Here is a 25,530-nt window from a genome sequence, read left to right on the forward strand (position 1 = left end):
TACTTAATTGTAACAGGTGAAGATCTCGTGTCCTAGAACCCAAAGAGTTGATTGGTAATGAGAACTCAACATTCACTGGTATGGAACAAAAATAGCCCAAATCCTGACGTGGGACAGTGGCTGTGGGGGTTGGAGCAAACTGGACAGCACATCTGCACTCTGCAAGTAACACCTCTGAACATGGGACACAGCAAAGCTCCTACCACGGAACTTGCACTCCAAACACTGCTTAGACAGAGCTGTGGCAACACTGTAGGTAGTGGAGGTATCATTCTCCTCACCACTGGTGGTCACACAGAAACAATCCTCATGAACCAGCTGCAGAGCTCCAAAATCCTGGCTGCTGTCCACTGAACGAGAGAAAGCACCATTAAAACTAAGGATCAGTTTTATTTCTCTGTGTGAAATGCTCAGAAATGATGGCTCCAGTGTATGTTTGAAGTTTCCAGTTACCAGCACGGCCTTGCACTGTTGCACAACTGACTTCAAGCAAGGGTTCGCTGCCGAGGTTTTATTCGTGGATACAACTGCAAGGAAAAAAACAACCACAGAACAAAAGTATTAGGCTTTGCAACTGAAATAACTCATAACCAAGGGGTAGGTATTAATAGGAACTGGGTAATGAAGTGGTTTTGAGGGAGGTTCTTGGAAGCTGCAGCAGGAGGCCAAGGGCTGACTTACTCCTGCCAAAAGCAGCAATATCACTGCTCTCCAAGGGACCTGGTGCATTTAGCTCAAGATCCAGACTAGACAAAGGATGCTTTTACAAGAGTACAAGAATTCCCTGTTGAGCTTATTTCCTGCTCTGCAAGGCTGTCTGACACATTTTGTCCTCAAGCTCTCAGTAGCCTTACATTGCTGGTCTCTCCTGACGACAGTGTTCTGGCTGACTTGCCTACAGTTGTTATCTTCAAGGCTCCTTCCTGTATTAAACTCACACATATCTATGTTCTTATCTTGTGCCAGGCATTAAAAACCTTCCCAAAGAACTTCCTGGGCCAAGGCCCCAAGCTGCCTAATAGAGCCACCACTTTTCCATAAGGGCTCTGTATTTTAGCCAAGGGGGGGAATCTTATTAAAGCATAAAGTATATTAAATATCTTCCTACAGCAATTATACTAGGTTGGAAAATGAAACGCACTGCTGAGTTCCTGACAGGAGCCTCTACTTTTTGTTTACCATGGCAGAGAGGCCACAGAGAATATGGTTGAAGGGACTGGAGCACCTCAGGGATGAGGAAAGGCTGAGGGAGTTGGGACTGTTTGGGCTCAAGAAGAGACAACTGAAAGGGATCTCATTAATGGATTCAAGTGCCAAGAGGATGATCAGACTCTGCTCAGTGGGGGAAACCAATCAAACAAGAGGGAACAGCACAAACTGATGCCCAGGAAGTTCCACCTGAATACAAGGAAGAACTTCTTTGCTGTGCAGTCACTGAGCACTGAACACATTGCCCAGAGAGGTCGTGGATTCTCCCTCACTGGAGGTGTTCAAGAACCATCTGGACACAATCCTGAGCCATGTGCTCTGGGCTGGCCCTGGCTGAGCAGGGAGGTTGGACCAGATGACCCACTGTGGTCCCTTCCAACCTCACTGATTTTGTGAATAAGGATAATCTGCTTTGCACTAGAGCAGCACATCCAGATCATGCACATAGGGACATCTATGAGCATCAAGTCCAACCATTAACCTGTCACTGCTGGAACACCCAGACCCTAAACCAGATCCTCCAGCACCAGATCCAGACACCTCTGAAACACCTCCAGGGATGGTGACTCCACCACCTCCCTGGGCAATATCCCAGGGCCTCAACACCCTCACAGGGAAAACATTTCTCCTCACATCCAATCTGACTCTGCCCTGGCTCAGCTCAAGGCCATTCCCTCTATCCTCTCCCTGCAGCCCTGGCAGGACACACATCCCACACCTCTCTCCAGCCCTGGCAGGATTTGCAGAGAGCCAGGAGGTCACCCCTGAGCCTCTTCTCCAGGCTGACCAAGCCCAACTCCCTCAGCCCTTGCCCATGTGCTCTAGCCCTTTGCTGCCCTCGTTGCCCTTAGCTGGACTCGCTCCAGTGCCTCAATGGCCTTTGGGCAAGCACAGAGAACTCACCCCAAGGAGGTTTTTGGGCACGTAGCCTTCCTTCTCGTTGAGCCGAGCCCACCACCACTCCGTCTCGTTGTCGTCCTTGCGCCGCAGGATGGTGATGGCATCTCCCTCATGGAATGACAACTCATCGTTGTTCTGCGCTTCGTAATCCCACAGAGCATACACCACCCCTTTATTCATCACTCCCAGCTTCTCCTGCACTCCTGTTACAGCAAAGTGGAGAGTACATTGAGTTGGGAAAATAGGCTGTTTATCCCCCTGAGACTTTTAGTACTGACATAGTGCCCCAAGTATTAGTCTCTCAGTAATTAAATGTCATGCACAGTTTTCAGCACTTCCATGATGAAATGGTCAGAGATTTAACTGCAGGAGAAAACCAAATATTCCAGAATATTTTAAACTATTTTAGAGCATGAGGTTTTTCTCTTTTTACAGTATTTTATTAAAATGAAGATGAAAATCAGTGTAGAAATGTTAGAGCAAAGCAGCTTTATAGAACCACTAGGTATTTCAGACTTGTTTCCTACAGCAGCCCTTGTACACTTGAGACACCTGAAAATAGCACAGTGTCAGGGCTGTAGAGCCTTAATGAAGCTTTAGATCTGCTGGAAATTCACAATTTGTCTGCTCCATCAAGGTGCATTTCTTGCAAAACGTATCTTGGTAACCAACGACATTCTCTACGTTAGTTGCTCATAAAGTATACTCCTTCCTTCATGTGATCTGCTAGAAACTGGTGCATCTGGAAGTTAGACTATCCCTGTCAAAATACTTAGCAACTCACTGTTGCTGTCAAAACCTCCCTGTGGAAGCATCTCCTTGAAAAGAAGCCAAACTACAATTTGAAAAATCTGTAACATTAAAAGGAGCCTGTGTAGGAACTAAAAACCAGAAGGACTATGAGCAATATCATAATCACAGACTTTTAGATAGAATTTTAGGGGTTGGAATGGACCTTAGAGCTCATCCAGTCCCAACCCCTGCCCTGGGCAGGGACACCTCCCACCAGAGCAGGTTGCTCAAGGCTCAGCCAACCTGGCTGTGAACACTGCCAGGGTTGGGGCAGCCACAGCCTCCCTGGGCAACCTGGGACAGTGTCCCACCACCAGAACAGGAATGAAAAGATGTTTTCAGCACTCAGAAGGCTCAGGTACATGTTGAGATGTACAGCCAAGTCTGGGGCCTAAGCAGATGTTTCACATAGATGAGAGAAACAAAACAGGCTGAATGTTAGTCCAGCTAGAAGAGTTTGTCAGGCAGTGCCACAGCTTACCATACAAGAACTGGGAACACTGGATATAACCTTCTTCCATCTCCTCACACTTGTCTGCAGCAGTTTCTATATCACTTATAGTTGAAGCAAAAATAGCTGCCCCAGATTCAACCAGTAGTTTGCAGAGGTGAACACTATTGCAAGAAGCAGCACAATGCAAGGGAGTCCTGAAATGAAGCAAAACCACGAACATGTGAAAAAATAAACCTCCATGAATCCTAACTATTGGGTCTTGCTATGCAGAGCCTGTTCCTAAAGGAAACGGCTCTTTGTACACATTGTCCAAAACCTGCCAAGCAACTGGAGTAGATTCCAGGATTTACCTGACTCCAGGAAAGCCAAGGATTGTATGTAAAAACCCTAAGCCTCTTCTCCAGGCTGACCAAGCCCAAGTCCCTCAGCCCTTGCCCATGTGCTCTAGCCCTTTGCTGCCCTCGTTGCCCTTGGCTGGACTCGCTCCAGTGCCTCAATGGCCTTTGGGCAGTGAGTGCCCAAAGCTGAGCACAGCACTGAGCTGGGACCTCCCCAGTGCCCAGTGCAGGGGGATGACACTGCCCTAGTGCTGCTGCCACACTCTGCTGGAGCCAGGACAAGATGCCCTTGGCCTCCTTGGCCACCTGTGCACACTGTTGGTCACACTGAGCTGTGCCACCAGCACTGCCAAGTCCCTTTGTGCCCAACACCTCTGTCCCCACTGCTCCCCCAGCCTGGAGCTGCATGGGCTGTTGTGTGCTAAGGGCAGGACCAGCACTGAGCCTTAGTGACCCTCATGCAGTTGTCCTCAGCCACTGATCCAGTCGGTCCATATCTCTCTGTAAAGCTTTCCTACTCTCAGGCAGATCCACACTCACACCCAACTTAGCATTATTTGCAAATTCACTGAGGGTGAATAAGGGGATAAAGGGGAAGGAAATTGTTCCCCAAACAGGTCTGGCCTGAATTCTGAAGTGCTGTTTCTCCCATTTGTTAGGTTACAAATGTTGCCACTTACCACCCATCACTATCTGCTGCATTTACATTGACACCAAAATCCAGCAGGAACTTCACAATGTGGTGATGACCAGCACACACTGCATTATGCAAAGGTGTAATTCCTTCATCGTTTGGTTTACTGGGATCATCAACCTATGGAAAACAGGAAACAGCTCAGCACTTCCTTTGGGCTAAACATGGGAAGAGGTTGTCTTTGTTTCAAGTTTACCTCGTATATGATTCGTTGCACCAGATCAAATTCTCCCTCCAAAGAAGCATCCAGGAGGAGAGCCAAGGGATTGAACTTCACTCTCAAACCATGGCCTGTTCTTTCTGAGTTGGGTTTCTTCAAGTTGGTACGTTTTGTCTGAGTAGAGATGAAGGTTGGAAGGAATCAGTTGTGCAAGCATGAAAACCAGTTGTGTTTTACCCAGACTGAGAATTCCTTACTGCTTGGAACTATGCAAACATTTCTATTTAAGTCTCTAAATAAAAGGCTTCATACCACACTGTATCTATTCAGTTAAAAATAAAAGCAACCCAATGTAATTTTGAAGCTTCTAATTAAATATAGTACAAAGTACCTAAGTCAATGGGTTTTTTAAGCACCTTCATCTTAATTGTATCTAATAGAAGCTTAATGTGTTTCTGGTGGATTGTGAGACACTGGAAAGTTGTGCTTAGCCTGGAAAGCACAACACAATTAAGGCTGAGTATCAGTCTGTGCTCAGAATTGGCAAAAGGATCTGCTGCAGCTCAGGCCTGGCAAGTTGGGAGTTCTGCTGTGGGAAAGCAAAGCGCAGAACATGAAGCTATTTCATGTGACATTCTAGCAGGTGTCATCAGGAGAAGCATTTTCAAGATCTCAGACACACTGACGTGTGTTTTGAGAATATTCTGAATCCTTCACCTGTGTCCTTGTCAATTTCTGGGGGAAAAAAAAGAATCTATTATTCACTATGACTTTCACAGAAAGATTTTAGCCTCCAGCCCTGTAAGATCTGTTTTCATTTCTGCTTCTATTTATATGGCAATTTCAGTTGGCAAAATAAACCTCTCCCAGTACGAGTAACATCCTGTTCTCCCACGAGTATCCAGGCCCTGGGCACACTGCAGTCCAATGCTCAGAGGAGTGCAAGGTCCCTACCTGAACCAAGTGGAGATGAACATTGGTCTCAGAGTGAGTCACATCACAATCCACTTTTCTCTGCATTTTCCATTCTCCAAATGCAGTAGATTTTGGCAATGGTAAGTATTTAAAAGGTTTTGGTGCAGCTGGAGGGACTTTGGAAGCAATTCAAAGTACGTGACAAGAGAACCATTTCTGCTATCCCAAGTCAGCTGTGCTGTTCTTGGAGTCAGCCCTGGGCTCTCATCTCTCTGCTGGGAGGAGGAAAGGAGTGCACTTCCCCCAGAACAGCTACAGCAGCTTGCCTGCAAATTACAAAGCTTCTCACTGACAGAGCTTACCCGTAGCTCCATACAAACAGTTATCTTTGTAGGCCTGGAGAAATTAAACCCAGTATTTTTAATGGAATCTCAAACTCCAGAAGTAGTTCTACAACTCTTGTTGTAGAACTCTTGTTGTAGAACTAGTTCTGGAGTTTGAGATTCCATTAAAATAATGGGTTTAATTGGGGTTCTATAATAAGAGTTGTAGAACCCCAAAGGTTCTGAACCACAGTACATGCACATATTGCCTGTGTCCATGTTTTCCTTGTGAAACAGCTACAGGAGTAAAGAATGATCCATCAGAGACTGGTTTGCTTTTCTTTTGGTGTCATGAAGCTTGAAGTGCAAACATAGCACTGAGCAGGAGCTTATCACCTCCCAGCTCTGCTCAAACACACAGCTAATCTTAAAGCTCACAAAACTGTTCCTTTGCCTTGTTACTTACTGGAGGAAGTGGAGGAGGAAGAGCAGGTGGCAAAGGAGCTTCATCTTCTACAGGAGAACTGACCTCTGGCGTGGGACTGGGCGACTGCTCAGTGGAAGGGACTATAGCAAGGTTGTTGTTGTTGTCTTCAGTTGTCTCAGATGTTTGGTTTGTGGTTTCAGTGCTTATCAGCTCCTCGGTGGCAGGAGAAGGTAGCTCGTTATCGTTGGCGTCTGACGAAGGGGGAGGCTCATCGGGGACAGGGACTGTAGGTGGCACAGGAACTGGTTCTTCAATGTTGCCATTGGTGCTAGCATTCCCATTATCCACATCAGCCAAGATGCCTATGAAGTCCTGTGGGTTGCTTGGCTGGTAGAAAGGAGCACCTTCAATCCCTCCAGCCAGAGTGTTAAAGCGCTGATAGAGCAACTTCTGGATGTTGGGTCCACTTGGGCCTTCAGGTTCAGTGATAGAACTTCTCTTCTTCAGGGGCCGCGGCGCATTGGCCAGTTTTCTCCTCAGGGCCTCGAGGTCAGCATCGCTCTGATACCTCAGGGGGGAGTGCACGATGGGTGTGAGCTTAGTGGGACTGAGAGGGCGAGGAATGTTCTCCACGTTGCTGTTTTCACTGGGGGGTGGAGCATTTTCCAGCTCTGGATCTTTGTCAGAGACCTCAGGCTGAGGCTGAGGCTGTGAGGAAGGTTGGGCTGGCAAAGAGCCGTGAAGGAATGGCAAGGGGGAGGGAGAGGTGGAACCAGACTGTAGTACAGGTTTTCCATAAACTGCAGGAAAGAAAGATGGAAAACGGTGAAGAACTGTGCTCAGATCACATGGTATTTACAGATAAACCACACGTCTCTGCTGCTGCTTGTTTGACACTGACACAGGAAAAATGAATCAAGCTAATGGTACTGGGACCTATCAGAACAGAAATACTCACCTGCTGCTGATGCATCTTACAATTATAAGCTACAAGGAACATCTGGAATATTTTTCCTCTTTCATCAACAATAAGGAGAGAAAAAGTCTCTTATTTAGACACTTTTTTTTCAACTTGTTTATGAAAGTTTTGGGAGAATTTCCAGACTGTTTTGTTCCAATTGCAGCTTGTTTTAAATAACAAGGAAATCAATATATGTATCACCCTAAAAAATATATGGGATCATTTAGGTCTGGAAAACATGTCCTGTGCGCAGGGGCTGAGGGAGTTGGGTTTGTTCAGCCTGGAGAAGAGGCTCAGGGGTGACCTCATGGCTCTCTGCAAATCCTGCCAGGGCTGGAGAGAGGTGTGGGATGTGTGTCCTGCCAGGGCTGCAGGGAGAGGATAGAGGGAATGGCCTTGAGCTGAGCCAGGGCAGAGTCAGATTGGATGTGAGCAGAAATGTTTTCCCTGTGAGGGTGTTCAGGTACTGGGATATTGCCCAGGGAGGTGGTGGAGTCACCATCCCTGAAAGTGTTTCAGAGGCATCTGGATCTGGTGCTGGAAGATCTGGTTTAGGGTCTGGGTGTTCCAGCAGTGACAGGTTCATGGTTGGACTTGAAGATCTTGGAGGTCTCCTCCAACCCTGAGGATTCTATTATTTTTCCTGCTATGCTGCACACATAAAAATAACTTTCCTCACAGATTTAGACAAGTTTTCCAAACTGATACACAAACTAAACTAAGCCAAATAAGTGGATCTTAACAGTCAATTTCAAAGAAAAAAAAAAGAAAATATACTCTACCTGCTTTTACTGACTTATTTAAGGTATTGTACACAGCCTGTTGGTAATTCTTTGGTGGTGTTGCTTGCTGAAGATACATGGAGTAGATGGAACTGGAGTTCACTGTCTGTGGTCCTTTGCGGGGAGACTGAGGTCTTGAGCCTTTATCAGCCAGAAAAGGTCTGATTGCCACAGTTAAAGGGAGCTCTGGCCTGCCATCCCCTCCTGGGAACAAGGGGGGACCAGCAGGTTGGTAGGTGGGGCTGGGGGGCACAGAGATTCTCTGCTGGATCTGCTGTGAGGAGCTGGGCTGGTGCACGTTGCTGGGCGGTGGGAGTGGAACTGGTCTCTGCCGATTTGCTATACTGGTGCCAGGTCTGGGCAGGCTGCCATCCTTCCTTCTCTCCAGGGAGTTTGTGGAACCTGTTCCTAAGGGAACTGGGCTTGGATAGGTCCCATAGTTTTGAGGCAGCTGCTTGCTTACACCAGGAACTGTGGGTGGCACCTTCCCCAGATCAAGACCCTATGCAGGAACAACAAATAGTAAATACCACTTGACTGAGTAACACACATTCCTCATTCAACAAAATGTACATTGATAAACCTGTGGGACAGCAAATGAGTCAATATAAACCATTTTTGCCCCTTAATCTCTATGATTCCTCCTGAATTTATCACTCAAACCTCAGACAGAGGCCACTGTTTGAAGGCACCTTCAGCCGTAACACATTCATCTCCACCCAAACTATCTACATCCATGCAGAGCCTGAGTAACCTGCTCCAGGTGCTGGATCTCAGTGTCTAGGTGACAGCATATTTGACAACATTAAGTAGTTTTGATAAACTCTCTTATCACACTTTAAGACCAGGTCCTTATTCTTTATAGTGTTGAAAAGCTCATGAAGTACTAGAAGGACAGTGCAGATACCACCAGTGGGTTCACTTAAGGATGGATTTAATAACTTCTTCTCTGGTATTTTTATGGGTGCCTTGAAAAAGTGATAGTCTACACCAAGGAAAAAGAGCAACAAAGATATGGATTAGAAAAACAGGAAGGAGGGGACATGATTAGGAGAAGCAAAGGAAGGAAAGGGGAGAAAAGATCTATAAAAGAAAAGAACAGGAAGAAATACAAACTATTGAAGTTGAACCAACCCCCATATATTAGTGGGATAAGAACAGAAAGGAACAGGAAGAATACAAAGGCAATTTTCTAAATATCTATCTAAAATAACCATCAGCAGGGAAACACAATGTGTACAGAACTGAGGTGAGTTCAGCCACAAAGCCAAAGGTTCACACGTTCAGCAAAGCAGATCTAGGGATGTAGCAGAGATCAAACCCACCAGCTTGTCAGTACTTCCTAGAACTGCAGTTGGCAAAGGTTGGCTGGATATAGTTCCTTGTTTTAGAGCTGTGTCCATGCTTGATTCCTTCCAGTCCACGTTGGAGATCTGAGGGGGTTTTACCACAGGGGCTGAGCTCTGTTTAAGTATTGGCCAGTTTCCATCATTAGCTTGAAAACAGACAAAAACACTAGATTTAAGATAACCCATACCAGCATGGCAAACAAGCAAAACAACATGTGCAGTAGTTTAGATTACAAGAGGATTAATTTGATTCTAGGAAGGAGACAAATCATTATTCATGTTTGATTCAGAAGTCGATACCGAAACCCAAATGACTGTATCTAATGTGCTGCTCATCACCCTTTGGCATGCAGATTGGAGGGAAAATTTCTACAGGAAAAAAGATGGTTAAAATTTTGCTTGGAGCGTTGTATGTTCTGCTATTAGAAGGTAAACAGACTCAGAAGAAAACTCCTTACAGAAACACTTCAGCAACACAATTCTTTGGGTCCTGCCCAGACACACTGACAGATCATGCTAAAAACTAAGGGGTTTTTTGCTGTTTGTTTAGCTAAAAGCTAAGTTATTTTTTTGCTGTCTACATGAGCTCTGAGTAGACTTACTCCAAATTTACACTATGGTTCCCAAGGTCACTCCTCACAACAGAATGTGAAACCTCCTTTCAGAGTGGGGTGGAACACACACATTCCTTTGCTGGAAGTGGTGGTGAACTTACCTTTTGTTTTCCCTCAACACACTCACCTGATTAGAATTGCCCCAGAGACTTAATGGCACAAAAATTTATAAAGTCAACTTGACAACTTCAACTCACAGTGTCAAGACACAAGTCTTGGGCTTTTATCTCCATCAGAGGCAAAACCTCATGCATAAGCTGCACAAAAACTGAGGCAACAAATCCTTAATGAAGTCCTAGATGCATTGATGTGTTACTTCATTAACTGTGTGAGACTATTTCTGTTCTCTCAGTAAACCCAAGAGAGTTTAAACAGCCTAATAATTAGATCTGTTTTATACTAACTCAGTAGATCCTTGGTTAGATCCTAAGGTTTGACTTGCCTTTAAAAGATTAAACTTCAGGTTTCTCTCTCTAAGGAGACCAGAGATCACTTCCCACTCCCTATAGCCTGTGAGGATCTCAGTGCAGCACTTCAGATGAGTCAAGATGACATGTAACACCTAACTCACTTTACTAGAGGATTGCAGCAGCTAAATGGAGGAGGTTGTGCACGTGTGGAGGTTCACTGAGATTTCTGGGCTCCATAGTAAGACAACACCAAGTGAAAATCAGGTATTTAATGGCCAAATTTCCCATTTTGTTTCCATTCTAAGCCCCCAGAACCAGCAGGGCCATCTCCAAAATACTTTGCCATCCTCTCTCTAGTACAGAGATCTCTCAGGATGAGCTGCATTGGAATGTTCTGATGACAGTGAACTTAACATCACCTCTCTACCTTCTATCCATGAGCCTTTACTGAGTGTCCCTCAAAACAGGGTTAACACTTGCATATTTCTACACTGAGAATATAGCACAGTCCAGAAACAACTTATCACTTGCCAACTGCCAGGAAGTCAAGTAATGAGGCCCAGATTTAGTCCTGACAACATCCAACTGAAGATGTTGCTTTTGGTTGTTATTGTTTCTAATCGCATGGTCACCATGAGCGAGACCAAAAACAATGACTCTCTAAACACTCTGACCCTCAATAATGGCAATAATTTTCAAAAAGTACTGAAATTACTATTTATGCACTGAATTAATTTATTTTTTTTTTACAAAATACACAGGAAGTTCTGCAACTCCAGTAAGGTTATGGCTGAGTCAAACCTTTGTGCTGAAGATCAACAGAAGGTGTTACAAGCAAATCATGCTACATGTGAAAGCATCTTGAGCCATAGGTTTAGTTATTAGGAAAGCACTTACAGAAACAACAGCAAAAGTCCCAAAGAATTAGATCATCTTACCTGTAAATTCAAGCCCACACTCTTCTACCAGAAGGATAGATAGACATAAACTTACTGTAATCATTGGAATTTCAGATATCAGCAAGTTCATCCCCAAATTCTGAAGTAAATTTAGACTTTCTCTCCTCTCTCTAACTTCCCTGTTCTGGTGGTGAGACACTGTCCCAGGTTGCCCAGGGAGGCTGTGGCTGCCCCAACCCTGGCAGTGTTCACAGCCAGGTTGGCTGAGCCTTGAGCAACCTGCTCTGGTGGGAGGTGTCCCTGCACAGGGCAGAGTGTTGGAACTAGATGATCTCTAAGGCACTTTCCCACCAGCATTTCCCCTGAGTGCTCCTCTCGGGTAACCCAAGCTGAATCTCATGCACCTAAAGCTGCTGCTGCAATCTGCACGTGCAGTGTATGGTGCCAGAGAGGAGGCAATCAAAGAGCATCTGCCTTCTGTGACCTCTGGCTGGGCTACAGAGCTCCCAGACACCCCTGCCCAACTCCCTTCCAATGAGGCCTCTCCAGCTCCTGCTCTCAGCCACCCACAGCCACTTCAGCCCACTAGCTTCATGTTCTCCTCCACATGTACCTCTTGCCTGTGACTACCTAACACCCACTCTATTTCCCTAGTCCATTTTGTATTGACATAAATAAGACAGTGACATGTAGACACAGGAAGTTTTGTGCATTTTCTCTGACTTGGCCTAATTTGTAGGTCTGGATCCAGGACACTTCCTATAGTAATTGAAGACACACCAAGTAGGGTTGGACTTGATGACCTTGGAGGTCTTTTCCAACCCAGTTGACTCTATGATCTTTGTGCAATGGAAGGCAGCAAAATTCTTGCTATTGACTTAGACAGAGTGAGATTTTATCTCAGTTCTGGGGATGGAAACTTAAAAGCTTCCCACAAAGTAACTCAGCCTAAACCTGCATGTTATACAGCTAACCAGTCTGAGAGACACCAAAACATGCTTTGATCATCACCACAGATTTTCTAGTAACATTTAGAAAATGTCAAGTTTTTTCAGAGGAGAAAACTCATCTCTAGTACTACTACTAGGGATACTGGTACTCACCACTGCAGTGAGTACCTGTATCCACTCACACCCACTACACTCCAGGGGATGAATTAGCTGCAAACCCATTTCCTTCATAGATTAAAAGCAACTGCTCAACCATTTGACATTTCGACAGCATCTTCTACAAGCCAGAGCACACCACAGGTTCTAGAGATGCTGTTTAATATGCATCTGTATGCAAGAGCTCAGATGACCATATTAAGTGCTGAGTTCTTAGCTAGCCAGAGATCTTCTACGGACTCACAGTGCTGGGTGTCAAACAGAGTAGGTGCCAGGCGGATGACATTGTGAACAGCAGACTGCAGAGAAGTGGGAGGTGACAGAATAGGCTCCACTATTATGTCTAAATCAGAAACCTTCCAGGTGTCTGGAGATTTTTTCACACACCCACAGTCTGTCTCTACAGGACACACCAAGGCAGATCCAGTTACACAGAAAAAAAAAAAAAGACAAAAAAAAATAAAAAAAGTGGTGGAAAAATTATGACAATGACAATGGAGAAAATTAGAACAGGAATATTCAGATAATGAGAAATAAAAGCATGACAGTTGGAATAAATTCTCAATTGCTTTTCTTCCTGGGAGCATATGAGCTTCTCCTTACACAAATTTATCTTACAGAACTTTGTTCAGGTACTTTCAGATTAATAAACACAAAGTCAGTCCTAAGGCAGAATAATTACTTTTATAAAACCAAAATGTTAACCTCCTGGGGTAGGTCTAGGAGTGGGTATGAGTATCTTCTGAGGCTGACACAGCTTTGAACACCTTCAGCTTTTAGAGGTGTTGTTAAATCACTAACATCCATGGAAAAGACTGGGATCTATTTCCAGCTCTCCTGAAGCAGTTTGACTTCCTGACCTTGGGGTTTTTTCCTACTGAGAGGTACAGTTTGTCTTCCCTCCATCTCCTCCTCTCCACCTGGAAACATGCTGCAAGTTTTGCTGGAGGATTCAGTTTGAAGCACTGGAATGTATATGAATATTGCTCTGGTCTAATGGTGATTCCTTATCTCCTTTTCAGACCTCTCCTAGAGACCACTTAACTAAGTCCTGTGGTTAGACCAGTGGGATCTTGCCTTTTGATTTATATTATGGATATTTTCCTAGCTAACCATTTCTAAAGAACTCTGGTTTTGCTAAGATATGAGCAGAGAGGTGAGCTCTGCCAGGACTGAGAACTGAAGGCACAAATATCATGACCTGCTTAGGATTGAGAACTGGAGACACAAATTTCATGACCTACTTCCTTCAGTCTCCAATGCAAATCAAGTAACAACAATTCCACTGTACAATGGAGATGGAATTATTGATTGTGGGAGACATGAGAGCCAGTTTTGGACAAAGTTCTGGGGAGTACTCTGCAGGAGCAGCTACTTCACTAAGTAAGGCAGAAACAAGCAAAGAGCATCAATGTTAAGGCTATTCCATCTCAGAAATGCTTCAAGCACCACAAATTCCTCTGAAATGGAACAAAAATCTCCCATAGTTTTATTCTGTTTTCCTATTCTATCTCCCTCTGAGAGGTAATATTACTTTTCCTTGCTCACTAGCTTTGCTTTACTTGACAAAAAGCAACAAACTGTAAATAGTTGTTTATAATATAGTTTGCCACAAAGTTGATTTCATTATTATATCCAAACATACAAACTAAGCCTTTAATAACAGAGAAACTGAAGGAACATGAGCTCCTTTTAGGGCTGTATCAGCCAGTAAAGTTCCAAAGAAAACACTCAATCTCCTAAGAAAAATTCATGTGAAGAGGCAAAAATGCCACACATCTGGCATTGGACTTCATGTCCAATTCACAGAACTGGGTCAAGATTGTCTCTGCTCAGCCCTGGTGAGGCCACACCTGAGTGTTGTGTCCAGTTCTGGGCTCCTCAGGGCCAGAGGGACATGGAGCTCCTGGAGCAGGTCCAGGGGAGGGCAAGGAAGATGCTGAAGGGACTAGAGCACCTCAGGGATGAGCAAAGGCTGAGGGAGTTGGGGCTGTTCAGCCTCAAGAAGAGACAACTGAAAGGGATCTCATTAATGGATTCAAGGACATGAATGGGAAGTGCCAAGAGGATGATCAGACTCTGCTCAGTGGGGAAAACCAATCAAACAAGAGGGAACAGCAAAAAGTGATGCCCAAGAAGTTCCACCTGAATATGAGGAAGAACTTCTTTCCTGTGCAGTCACTGAGCACTGAACAGATTGCTCAGAGAGGCTGTGGATTCTCCCTCAGTGGAGATATTCCAGAACCACTGGGCACAACCCTGAGCCATGTGCTCTGGGCTGGCCCTGCCTGAGCAGGCAGGTTGGACCAGATGACCCACTGTGGTCCCTTCCCAAACTGATTCTGTGAAGACATCTAAAAAACTTGCCTCTTCCACCAGAGAGATGATGCCAACTCTGGGTCTCCTACAATGACTCCTTTTCTGTATTTCTCCTTTTCAAACCACATGTGCTAATGAACATCACATAAGGACTTACCTGATTTTGACCTGCCGTGTGTTGAGTTAGAAGCAATGGTGAGAGACTGTGGTTTAACTGGATCCACTGGTACAGCATAAGTGCCAGCACTGGGAACCTGGATGTAAGGTCCTACTGCTGCCACCCTTCCTGAAGCACTCAGGGATGACTGAGGGGATGAAGTTCCATTAATACGATTCAACTGAAAAAGATCAGACAAACAGAAATGTGAACATCCATTTAATCCAGGCCTTTGTGCATGAACAGGGAGGTCTAAGGTTGATTATCTAGAACCATGCACTGTAGCTAAGGCACCTTAGTGATTACCTTATCACACTCCAGGCTTCTACAGAAAGAAATGCAGAAATCAACACGTCAAAAATCAGATTTCTTAGTCCCAGCACATATATCTGCTCTAGAACCCTTTATATGGTCTCTTTCATTGTGCTTTTCTTAGGCAAACAGACTAAAATGAGTTCTTAAATGATCAAATATGTATGAGGTTTTTTTAAAAGCAAGACCTCCAGCTAGGAATATACATGAAAATCCAGAACTGATCTATTCAGTCCTTCTTTGTAAAGTTCCAGACAACTATTATGCCTAACTTTATCAGATCATTTATATTTTTATCCATTTTCCATACTGCAAGATCAGGATTTTACAAACCCCATTTGAAACACAGCACAGTGTCATATTTTCCTTCCTGGAAATAGAAACAGCTCAGATTTTTAATATAGCATTGCCTGTGCCACAAAGAATAATAAAAGGAAACACATTCTAACTGGTTTTGGATATCTATGAGAGGCCTTAAAATATTGTTAAGAAGCTACTTTTAACACAGGTTATTTAGAGGTTCAGTAAGGCTCAGTGCTGGTCCTCCCCTTGGGACACAACAGCCCATGCAGCACCAGGCTGGGGGAGCAGTGGGGACAGAAGTGTTGGGCACAAAGGGACTTGGCAGTGCTGGTGGCACAGCTCAGTGGGAGCCAGCAGTGTGCACAGGTGGCCAAGGAGGCCAAGGGCATCTTGTCCTGGCTCCAGCAGAGTGTGGCAGCAGCACTAGGGCAGTGTCATCCCCCTGCACTGGGCACTGGGGAGGTCCCAGCTCAGTGCTGTGCTCAGCTTTGGGCACTCACTGCCCAAAGGCCATTGAGGCACTGGAGCGAGTCCAGCCAAGGGCAACGAGGGCAGCAAAGGGCTAGAGCACATGGGCAAGGGCTGAGGGAGTTGGGCTTGGTCAGCCTGGAGAAGAGGCTCAGGGGTGACCTCCTGGCTCTCTGCAACTCCCTGCCAGGGTTGGAGAGAGGTGGGGGATGTGTGTCCTGCCAGGGCTGCAGGGAGAGGACTAGAGGGAAGGCACTGGAATATTGCCCAGGAGGTGGCAGAGTCACCATCCCTGGAAGTGTCTAAGAGGAATCTGGGTCTGGCACTGGAGGATATTGTTTAGGGGTTCCAGCACTGACAGGTTAATGGTTGGACTTGATGATCCTAGAGGTCTCCTCCAACCTTGATGGTTCTACGATTCCAAATGTAAGTGTATTACTTGGTTGGGCAAAAGTGAGATTCTCTATAGTTTTTCTAGGCCCTGGACAAACTGAATTGTGGCCCTTTTAACAGTTTATCTTACAGGAATGTTTTCTTTTTGACGTGCCTCAACTTTTTTCTTGTACAGTCGTTCACGCAGCTCATTGATTCGCTTGTCCATCATAGCCACCTCCATATTGCGCTTGTTCAAGAGTTCTTTCTGCTGCTGAAGTTTGGAGTTCTGCTCCTGGTTAAGCCTGTTTCGGATCTTCAGAAAGAAAAAAGGAAACAAAAGAAAAAAACCACTTGTTAGGAGTTTCTGTCTGTTGTCAAGTTGGTTTTTAATAGTGTTTAAAAACCCAAAGCAACTTGGATCAGCAACTTTTTCCCATGTGTCTAATGTTACACTTCCACACATTGCACCAAATTAGCTTTTGCAAACATGAACAGCCCTTAAAAGAAAACAGAGGATGTCCTGATGAAACTAATGGATGCCTAATAAATACATACAGATTGCATCCCATTTATGGGCAACAGATTGATGAATTAGGCATAAAGACATAGCAAAACTGAATTCTACTGTGAAAAAGTAAACTTCTAAGCAACATTTCCTATGATTATGTTAAATCAAGACAGTTTGACCATCAAGAAAACTAAGTGATAGAAAACTTGTAACAGAAATTATGCTATGGACTCTGCTTCCAGTTGCACATGACACTTGAACTGAGTTGCCAGTGCAGGGATTGGGCACAGATTTTCCACTCTGCATGGGGATTAAACTGAAACCTTCACAGCAGGTTTCCAGTAGATTAGAAGGTGGATTACCTTTATGGTTTAAATCAACCATGACACTCTATATAATTACTTCTCTTGCTTTGCCATTGGCATTTTGTCATACCTTCACTAGCTCTGACATTGTCTCAGTGTCCCAATTTGCATGGTAACGTTACATGCAAAGAACACCTGAGGCAAATTTAAAGTCTTGATAAACATACTGTGAAGAACAAGGGAGAAATCTTCATCTATTGAGCATCTTTGCAGTGAGAAACACTCAAAGGCAGATATGCCTTGTTTAAATTGGGAAAGGGGAAAAACAGGACCCTTATTCCTACCTCATGAAAGCATGAAGGATTTGTTTGTAGGTTGTATTTGCTCAGGTAAAGAAATGAGTGAGACTAAGTTTGAAATATTAAATACATTAAAGCTGTTGCCTTGGCCACAATAAAGTACATAAGTAAATAAAATAAGCCCTCAAAGTCATAGAATCATAGAACCAACCGGTTGGAAAAGACCTCAAAGATCATCAAGTCCAACCCAACTGTGGTTACTAGACCATGCAGTATGGATTGAATACTTAACTGCTCACGTGAGAAATTGCAACAATCTTCTTGGAGGAAGATAAACAACAGTGACACAAGGAACACTGTGAATATCCTCCAGCTGCACTGCACAGTACAGTGCAGCTTTCATTTTAGATGCCTCTGTTAAAATGTGTTACTTAAATCTTACGTATTTTCCCAATTTACACCAGACACTACAGCTAAGTTTTCACAATATAAATTTACTTTTCATAGAACCACCAAGGTTGGAGGAGACCTCTAAGATCATCGAGTCCAACCATTAACCTGTCACTCTGCTGCTTTTTTCACTGCACAGTCAGTTAAGATGACATTTAAGTGAGTTGCAAAATAGAAAAGAACCAAAATGAACTTTAGGAGAAATTCTTAGAGAGAGATTAAAACAAGTTGACTCTGTTAACATTCAGTATCTCAGTGGTAAGGGCTGAGAAATGCCCTTCAGAACTCCTGCACACTTTGTACCAGTGTAAAAACAACAAAAACAGCTGTTCAAGCTAATGAAGCTCCTTCTGAGGAAGGATTATGTGCCAACCACAACCTCAGACATGAACAGCATTCCAACACTACTTCGGTGAGATGGAACAGAACCAAATGTCCCCCCAGAAGAGCAACAACACAACCTGTTAAAACCTGCAGTTATAACCCAAATAGCAACTTTGTGTTACTTACCTGTAGCTCTTGATACAACTTCTTCAGCTCTACAGCTGCAGGCCCTGTCATCTGTCCATTGTACGACTGAAACCCGTTCAGCTTCCCTTTCCTTAAGTCCTCCAGCTGCTGAGTAAGCTGATCTACTTTTAACACTGCAGCCTGCAGCTCCTGCTGCTTTTCCTGGAACATGGCACTGATGTGCTCGATTTCAGTTGCTAAAATGAACAGGATAAAACCAACAAAAAACAGTTAAACAGAGCAGAAATGGTTAATTTGTTAATGCTAAGAAATAGAACAGGCTAGCTTTAAATCTGGTGGATGTCTGGACATGGAACAGATTTGTGGTGCAGATTCGCTAATAGTCGTAAAATTTACTGTTAGAGACTTATTCTGTCTTGATGTTTAACACAGAAAGCAAACAAAGTTCTGCCATGTACAAATTTCACGGACACACAACAGCCCCTGTGAGACAAAAAACAGTGTGTCTGCAATCCTGTTTCAGTGCTCTACTGACTAGCTCTCTGTATAAAGAGCACTATTTGCTACGTCGTGCAGCGAACAGTGAATGAAACAAATCCCTCAGGAGTTCCACGTACACAGGTTGCCATTCATGATCTTGCTGTAGTCCACTTGTCCCCTCATGGCACGGATTTTTTTCAGCTTTGTCTCCTGGGTTTCAACACGTTCTTTGAGTTTCTGCAGCTTCTCACTCTCGGACACAGATTGCTGCTGGCGCCGCTCCTGCTGCTTCAGGTACCGCAAACGTTGCTCCTGACAGAACGAGGAGTTTCAGACAAGAACTACATGTCACCCACTTACTTAACAACAAGAACTTCAAAAGAACCTATCACTACCATCATGTGCTTCCACTTCCACAAATCACAGGTTGCATCGAGTTAAAATACGTAGCAGTCCTAGAAAAAACACTTAACAAATCTGTTTTCGAGCTGAGATTAAGGACTTTTTTAGACCAAAACCACGATGTTTACATCTATATGCAAATACAGTCCTAGTCTGAACACTCATCCAAATGCATCTGTGAAGCTTCCTCTGGCAGTTGTTTTCTGACAGTACTAACAGTTTTCCTGCTGTTGCAAAATCAATTTCCAATGCTGTTATCCAGCTTCCCAAAGATGATAAAAGATATCCAACAGACCATTTTAAACAAGCTAAACTGCTGCAAAGAAACATTCCAGTTCTAAATAACAATCCTTCTGCTGGGCACACAAGGAAAATTGGTTTTTTTAAATATTATTTCCATAAGAAAGAACAACAGAATGGAGAGGTTGATTCCTAGGTACTCCAAGCATTTAAGGCACATTATAGAACACACTCAGAACCAGAGAATCATCAAGGCTGGAGGAGACCTCTGAGATCATCGAGTCCAACCATTAACCTGTCACTGCTGGAACCTTTCTAAACCATGTCCTGCCGTGCCACATCCAGATACCTCTTCAACACTCCCAGGGATGGTGACTCCACCACCTCCCTGGGCAATATCCCAGGGCCTCAACACCCTCACAGGGAAAACATTTCTCCTCACACCCAATCTGACTCTGCCCTGGCTCAGCTCAAGGCCATTCCCTCTATCCTCTCCCTGCAGCCCTGGCAGGACACACATCCCACACCTCTCTCCAGCCCTGGCAGGAGTTGCAGAGAGCCATGAGGTCACCCCTGAGCCTCTTCTCTAGGCTGAACAAACTCAGCTCCCTCAGCCCTTCCCCATAGGACATGTTTTCCAGACCTCTGATGAGCCTCATTGCCCTTCATGTTTAAGAGGCATCTGGATGTGGCACTGGAGGATCTGGTTTAGGGTTTAGGGGTTCCAGCAGTGACAGGTTAATAGTTAGACTTGATCTTAGAAGTCTCCTCCTACCCTGATGATTCTATGTACATTGCCTAGGCTAAGATTATTTTGCTAAAATAATTTCTTTCACTCAAAGATCTCTCAAGCTATTTCTTGAGCTCATCTAGAATGAATTAGCGTGTTTTTCTCTACCCGTGAAACTTATGGTTGGATATGTCAAAAAAAAAAGTGTATTTATGATGCTCTGTATAAAATCATTACCTTAGCAACCAACATTTGCTGCTGGTTCTCAATCTGCTGCTGTTGTCTGGCAGCCATGTCCTGCAGTTCAGAGAGAGTGAGCTCAACACGTGGGTTCCCAACCTGCAGAACAGACAATGTCACACCAGTGTGTTATTGTAAAAAGTTGCATATGAGTTTGTTCATTAAACCCTGAATAAAACTATACGTAAAAGGTATAGGGCAAATACATTCAGAAAACTTCAGAGAAATATTCTAAGTAAAAGAATTTACTTAGTACTTAGAAAGGGGGGGATGAAACAAAGAAGCTAAAAAAAAGACTAATCAGTGATAGACAGAGCCACTGAGCTCACATCCAGAGATGAAGTTTCTGGCAGATTGAAGCATTTAAGGCAGGAATCAGTGAAAAACAGTCTGTAAGAAGTGAAGCAAAGCTGCTCCCCTTTGGGTAACTGGCTATCACAGAATCATACAATCAACCAAGTCGGAAAAGACCTCCAAGATCATCAAGTCCAACCCTACTGTGGTCACTAGGCCATGGCACTAAGTGCCACATCCAGTCTCAGCTTGAAAACCTCCAGGGATGGTGAATCCACCACCTCCCTGGGCAGCACATTCCAATGCCTGAGCACTCTCTCTGTAAAAAATCTCTTCCTAATAGCCAACCTAACCCTCCCTGGCAGAGCTTGAGTCTGTGCCCTCTTGTCCTGCTGCTGGTTGCCTGGGAGAAGAGACCAACCCCCACCTGACTCCAACCTCCTGTCAGGGAGTTGCAGAGGGTGATAAGGTCTCCCCTGAGCCTCCTCTTCTCCAGGCTGAACACCCCCAGCTCCCTCAGCCTCTGCTCATGGCACTTGTGCTCCAGTCCCTTCACCAGCCTCGTTGCTCTTCTCTGGACCTGCTCCAGCCCCTCAATGTCCCTCCTGAGCTGAGGGGCCCAGAACTGAGCACAGGATTCAAGGTGTGGCCTCACCAGCACCGAGTCCAGGGGCAGAATCACCTCCCTGGTCCTGCTGACCATGAAATGCCAGACACTAACAAAACTTTATCACTCCTTTGGCATTTCAAAGCTGACACATAATCCACAACACTAGGATAGAGAAGCAGTTGATGAAAATGATTGAAAATTCATACAATGTGTGACACCAAATCTCGTGTTTTACAGCATGAATGCTTTGTTTCAGCACATTCACAGTTCTGCCAGCAAACAGAATTTACAGCTGCACATTCAGTTACTTCAACCACACTTTTTCCTAGGCCATCTCAAGACAAGAAGCTGACACTTCCCAGACACCTCCTTTGCCACTCAAAATGCCAAAACCATAGAATTCTATGATTTAACCACAACTTAAGCATTTGCACAGGACGAAAACACCGACCAGACTTAGACAAACGATGCTGCAAAGTGCAAAACAGCCCAACATCTGTTTCAAAGTATTTACATGCCATTTACTGGATCAGTGCAAGAGCTGCACACTAGTAATTCAACAAACAACTCAGTATTTTTACCAGAACACGACTACACTACTAGCAAACCAAACAGAAGTCACATCATTTCCTACCCCTAATACAGTCAATACTGCTGGAAAAGAAAAGATAATTCAGTATTTAGGATATATTGCTAAATAAAATTCTTTCAAGTGGATGTTTACAAAGTGGAATGAGGTCCAAAGGCTTTACAGACACACTGAAAAGAGCAAACAAAGCTAAACCCACCACACCCCACTGGAGTCAATCACACATCAGTTGTGGATCTGATCACACTTGATCCCAGCGGAAAGCTGACTTAGCTGCTCTGGGCCTGCCCCACTGACTTCCAGTGACCTTGTCTGACAGATCCCCTGCAAAACTCTAAGGAAAGTAAAATCCTTCTCTAACATCTTGTTGATACCACATCATCTCAGCCACTTGGAATGACATTTTTTCCTATTCCAACATCAAAGTCCTACTTCAGTATCAATTCTTCAACCAATGCCTAATACACACCTGTTTCTTAAAGCTTCATTCAGGACAGAAAAATACTATTTGTTTTAAAATATCTGATTTTTTGTTTTGTTTTGTTTTGCTACCTGAATTGATTTTTCATGTTTCTTCATATAATTCTTCAGGTAAGAGAAGCACCTTGAGGTCAGTCACTAAAATATGCCAGGTTTGGACCAACAACTCTTGAAGCTTTGAACAACCTGATCTAGTGAGGAGGTATCCCTGCCCAGGGCAGGGGTTGGGGCTGGATGATCCCTAAGGTCCATTCCAACCCCTAAATTCTATGATATGATTCTGTAACAAAGCTGTTACATCTTGGACACAATATAGACACGTCAGCTAAAATGTCTAGAGAAAGTTATTGTACCTGTTTGAACATTTCCCACTGAATACATTAAGAAGTGGAATTAATATATATATATATTACTGGATATTACAACTGAAACTTGTCTTACTAGTCAACAATAATGAAAACTATTTATAGTAGAGAAGCAATTTAAAAAGTCATTATGCATTTGGTTAGTTATCACTCTAAAGTGAAAAGTAGAACTAGAATAAAAAGTCCACTTGAAATACTCATTTTCTATTTCAGTACTTTGTTAGTGAACACAGTTATTAAAAACAAACTAAAAACTGAATTGGTTAGCTTGGACCTTTTTTATTGGCATGACTTAGGACAGAGTCCTTGAAGGCCAAACATGCACTTGTGGCCACCAAGAGAGACATTTCACTGGTAATTACAGACTGAAAGGCACTAATTGGCTAAGAAAGTGAGGAAGCTTTTCCAAGTGCTACCCACAAACCAAAATGTGCTTACTTGTGACAAGAAAATAACAGAAAAAAACAGACACTGCTCCCAAAGCATGTTCAGGCTCTGCTGACTTCCTTTGGCATGACCAAGTGCCATGAAAAACTCAGCTCTACATCTGCTTCTGCTGGGCCCTGTAGGGAATCCTTACAGAGACTCAGCATGGCATGAAGGCAGAGGAGAAAAAGGGGAGTGTGTGTGAAGTGACAGTATTTTCTCAACACACACATGTGCTCCCTCAGAAATGCACAACTTGCATCAGACTACACAATGTTTCTCCAATACTTCCCTTCTTTCTGCTCTGATCACCAGTTTAAGTCGTCAACATTGATAACTGAATTTCCAGCAATAATTCTGAGTCTAACACTGCCCAAGAAACAGAGAGAGGTTCTATTCTGCTACGAGATCTTGCTAAAACAATATCCAGACTGACAAAGTGGTGTCTGTGTAAGGGCTGTGAACATTTCAGAGTGAAAAAAGCCATTTCAGCAAGTGAAAATTACAAATTTTCTACATGGGAAATGTAACCTGCGATGCACAATAAGAAACTGGTTTGTAAAAGCACCAGAAACAACAAAAAAAACCAACCCTCCAGTTCAATCCCAAAGCTCAGAGGTTTTACAGCTTTAAATAGGCATATTTGAAAGGATATCTCACAACATAATGCAGCACTTTTTCCAGACATTATAGCATGTAAAATACAGACTAATTATGAGATTAATGCAAATATTAGCATCTCCTTGAAGAAGCTATTAACTACTGCAAAATGTTCCACTTAGGAAGTGCAATGTCTAAAAGGCTTTCACAGATGGCAAAGCACAAGAACATGGGAAACAGTGATAATTAACCATTTAAATGCAAACACCCGATGAGAAATCTTTTCATGTTCACCTCACTGAACACCAGTAAGTGCCCCTTTCACTTCCAAGGGCTACCCTGAGGAAAGAGAAAAGAGACAGAGGAATACACAGCACTGAACCTGGAGCTTCACTCGCCGCTTGCTCCTTTTCATCCACATGGCGAAGGCAGCGAATGGACTGAGCACAATTCCTCCTTGGCATCAAACCTCAGACTGTTGCTGGTTTCAGGTCCCATGGAACAGCATGAAAAACACTGACTCTTTCTCTTGCTGAGAACTACTTCAATCAGTTCATTTAGAGCATTTTGTATGAGCTGAATCTGCTTGGAATAATCTGCCTACAAACACCACCACCAAAAAAATTCAGTCTCAGTCCTTCCTCAGAACCTCAGGTCATCCTAGACAAACACAGCACTGCATTTTCAGCTCTTTAACGAAGCTGTTGGTTTCTCAGATTCTTAGGTTGGTGCTGTTCATGCCAGTTATTAACAATCCCATGCACCGAGTGAGACACTCACCTCTCATAACACACACAACCTATCACAGGGAAGGTCCAGACCTCCTCCTTTCTCCTGCAGCAAGGGAAGCCAACCTCCTACAGCACTGCCTGCTGAAGGAGGCACTAAAAAGCCACTACAAACACCTACTCCTCCAGATTCCACGGATTCATTTGCCACGCGGCGATACATCAAAGCAGACAGTTGTGCTGAATTGGAGATTTCTTCTCATTGATTCACAGCAGCATTTACTCAGAGAGGAACTCCTAAACGAAACGCTGCGTTATCAGGCACTGAGGAAGTATTGTGTATGCCTCAAGACAAGGATCACACCTGTATTCACCAATTTCTTCACATTGACAAGAATCTTAGAAGAATCACATTTGTGCCGTTGAAGATGCACTTTAAAGGGGCATGATGAAAGATGGAATTTGCAATGAACTGGAGTTTCAGCTTCTGACATCACCCTCCTGCTACACAGCTAATACTTTACCATTGGATGATTAATATTTTTGAGCCAGGTGAGATGAATGGCACAGCAGTAATTAAATAGTTTGGGAACCAGTTTACAAGCAGCCTCAAAACAAATCAGACCTTAGGCATTTAATTAAGGAGAGGAACCTCCTTTAATATTTATTTCTACCTATTAGCCTTGTCACTCTGAAAATTCATTTTCTTATTCCTCCTTCCTTTCTGTATATGTTCTGTTTATCATCACTAACTCCTCAGTCTACATATTTCTGGGCTATTAGGAATGACTTATTCATTGGCAACCCCCAGGGGGAAATGAAAAATTGCACCTGAACTCTAAATATTTCTTTGACAGGCAAGGTGGACTGGAGTCAAAGGATGGAAGCAATAAGGGCAGATTCCAGTGGTTTTTTGGCCTTTACTCCCATCCAAAAACTCTTTCAAGAGAAATCTAATTATGCCACTATTAAAATAAAACCCCATAAGACCAACCTTTTGAATGGGTTATTTTTTAAAAGAAGTTAATTGGGATGTGGTCTGATTT

At 43.8% G+C, this 25,530-nt stretch overlaps 1 protein-coding gene across 1 annotated transcript in view; it reads right to left on the reverse strand.

Annotated features, from left to right (window-relative positions):
• Window positions 1–377: 377 nt before the first annotated feature.
• PPP1R13B (protein phosphatase 1, regulatory subunit 13B) overlaps window positions 378–25,530 on the reverse strand; it is a 50,155-nt gene continuing 25,002 nt past the window's right edge. The window contains exons 4-16 of the mRNA XM_009072309.1: window positions 20,390–20,491; window positions 18,918–19,092; window positions 18,340–18,536; window positions 16,440–16,580; window positions 14,810–14,990; window positions 9,281–9,450; window positions 7,956–8,457; window positions 6,252–7,012; window positions 4,584–4,721; window positions 4,374–4,507; window positions 3,383–3,549; window positions 2,113–2,312; window positions 378–527 (exon numbers count right to left, since the gene is read on the reverse strand). Coding sequence (XP_009070557.1) covers window positions 486–527; window positions 2,113–2,312; window positions 3,383–3,549; window positions 4,374–4,507; window positions 4,584–4,721; window positions 6,252–7,012; window positions 7,956–8,457; window positions 9,281–9,450; window positions 14,810–14,990; window positions 16,440–16,580; window positions 18,340–18,536; window positions 18,918–19,092; window positions 20,390–20,491 — 2,910 coding nt within the window. The 3' untranslated portion in view covers window positions 378–485. The remainder of the gene's footprint in view (window positions 528–2,112; window positions 2,313–3,382; window positions 3,550–4,373; window positions 4,508–4,583; window positions 4,722–6,251; window positions 7,013–7,955; window positions 8,458–9,280; window positions 9,451–14,809; window positions 14,991–16,439; window positions 16,581–18,339; window positions 18,537–18,917; window positions 19,093–20,389; window positions 20,492–25,530) is intronic.

Source organism: Acanthisitta chloris, unplaced genomic scaffold, assembly GCF_000695815.1.
Source record: "Acanthisitta chloris isolate BGI_N310 unplaced genomic scaffold, ASM69581v1 scaffold11743, whole genome shotgun sequence".
Taxonomy (NCBI): Eukaryota; Metazoa; Chordata; class Aves; order Passeriformes; family Acanthisittidae; genus Acanthisitta; species Acanthisitta chloris.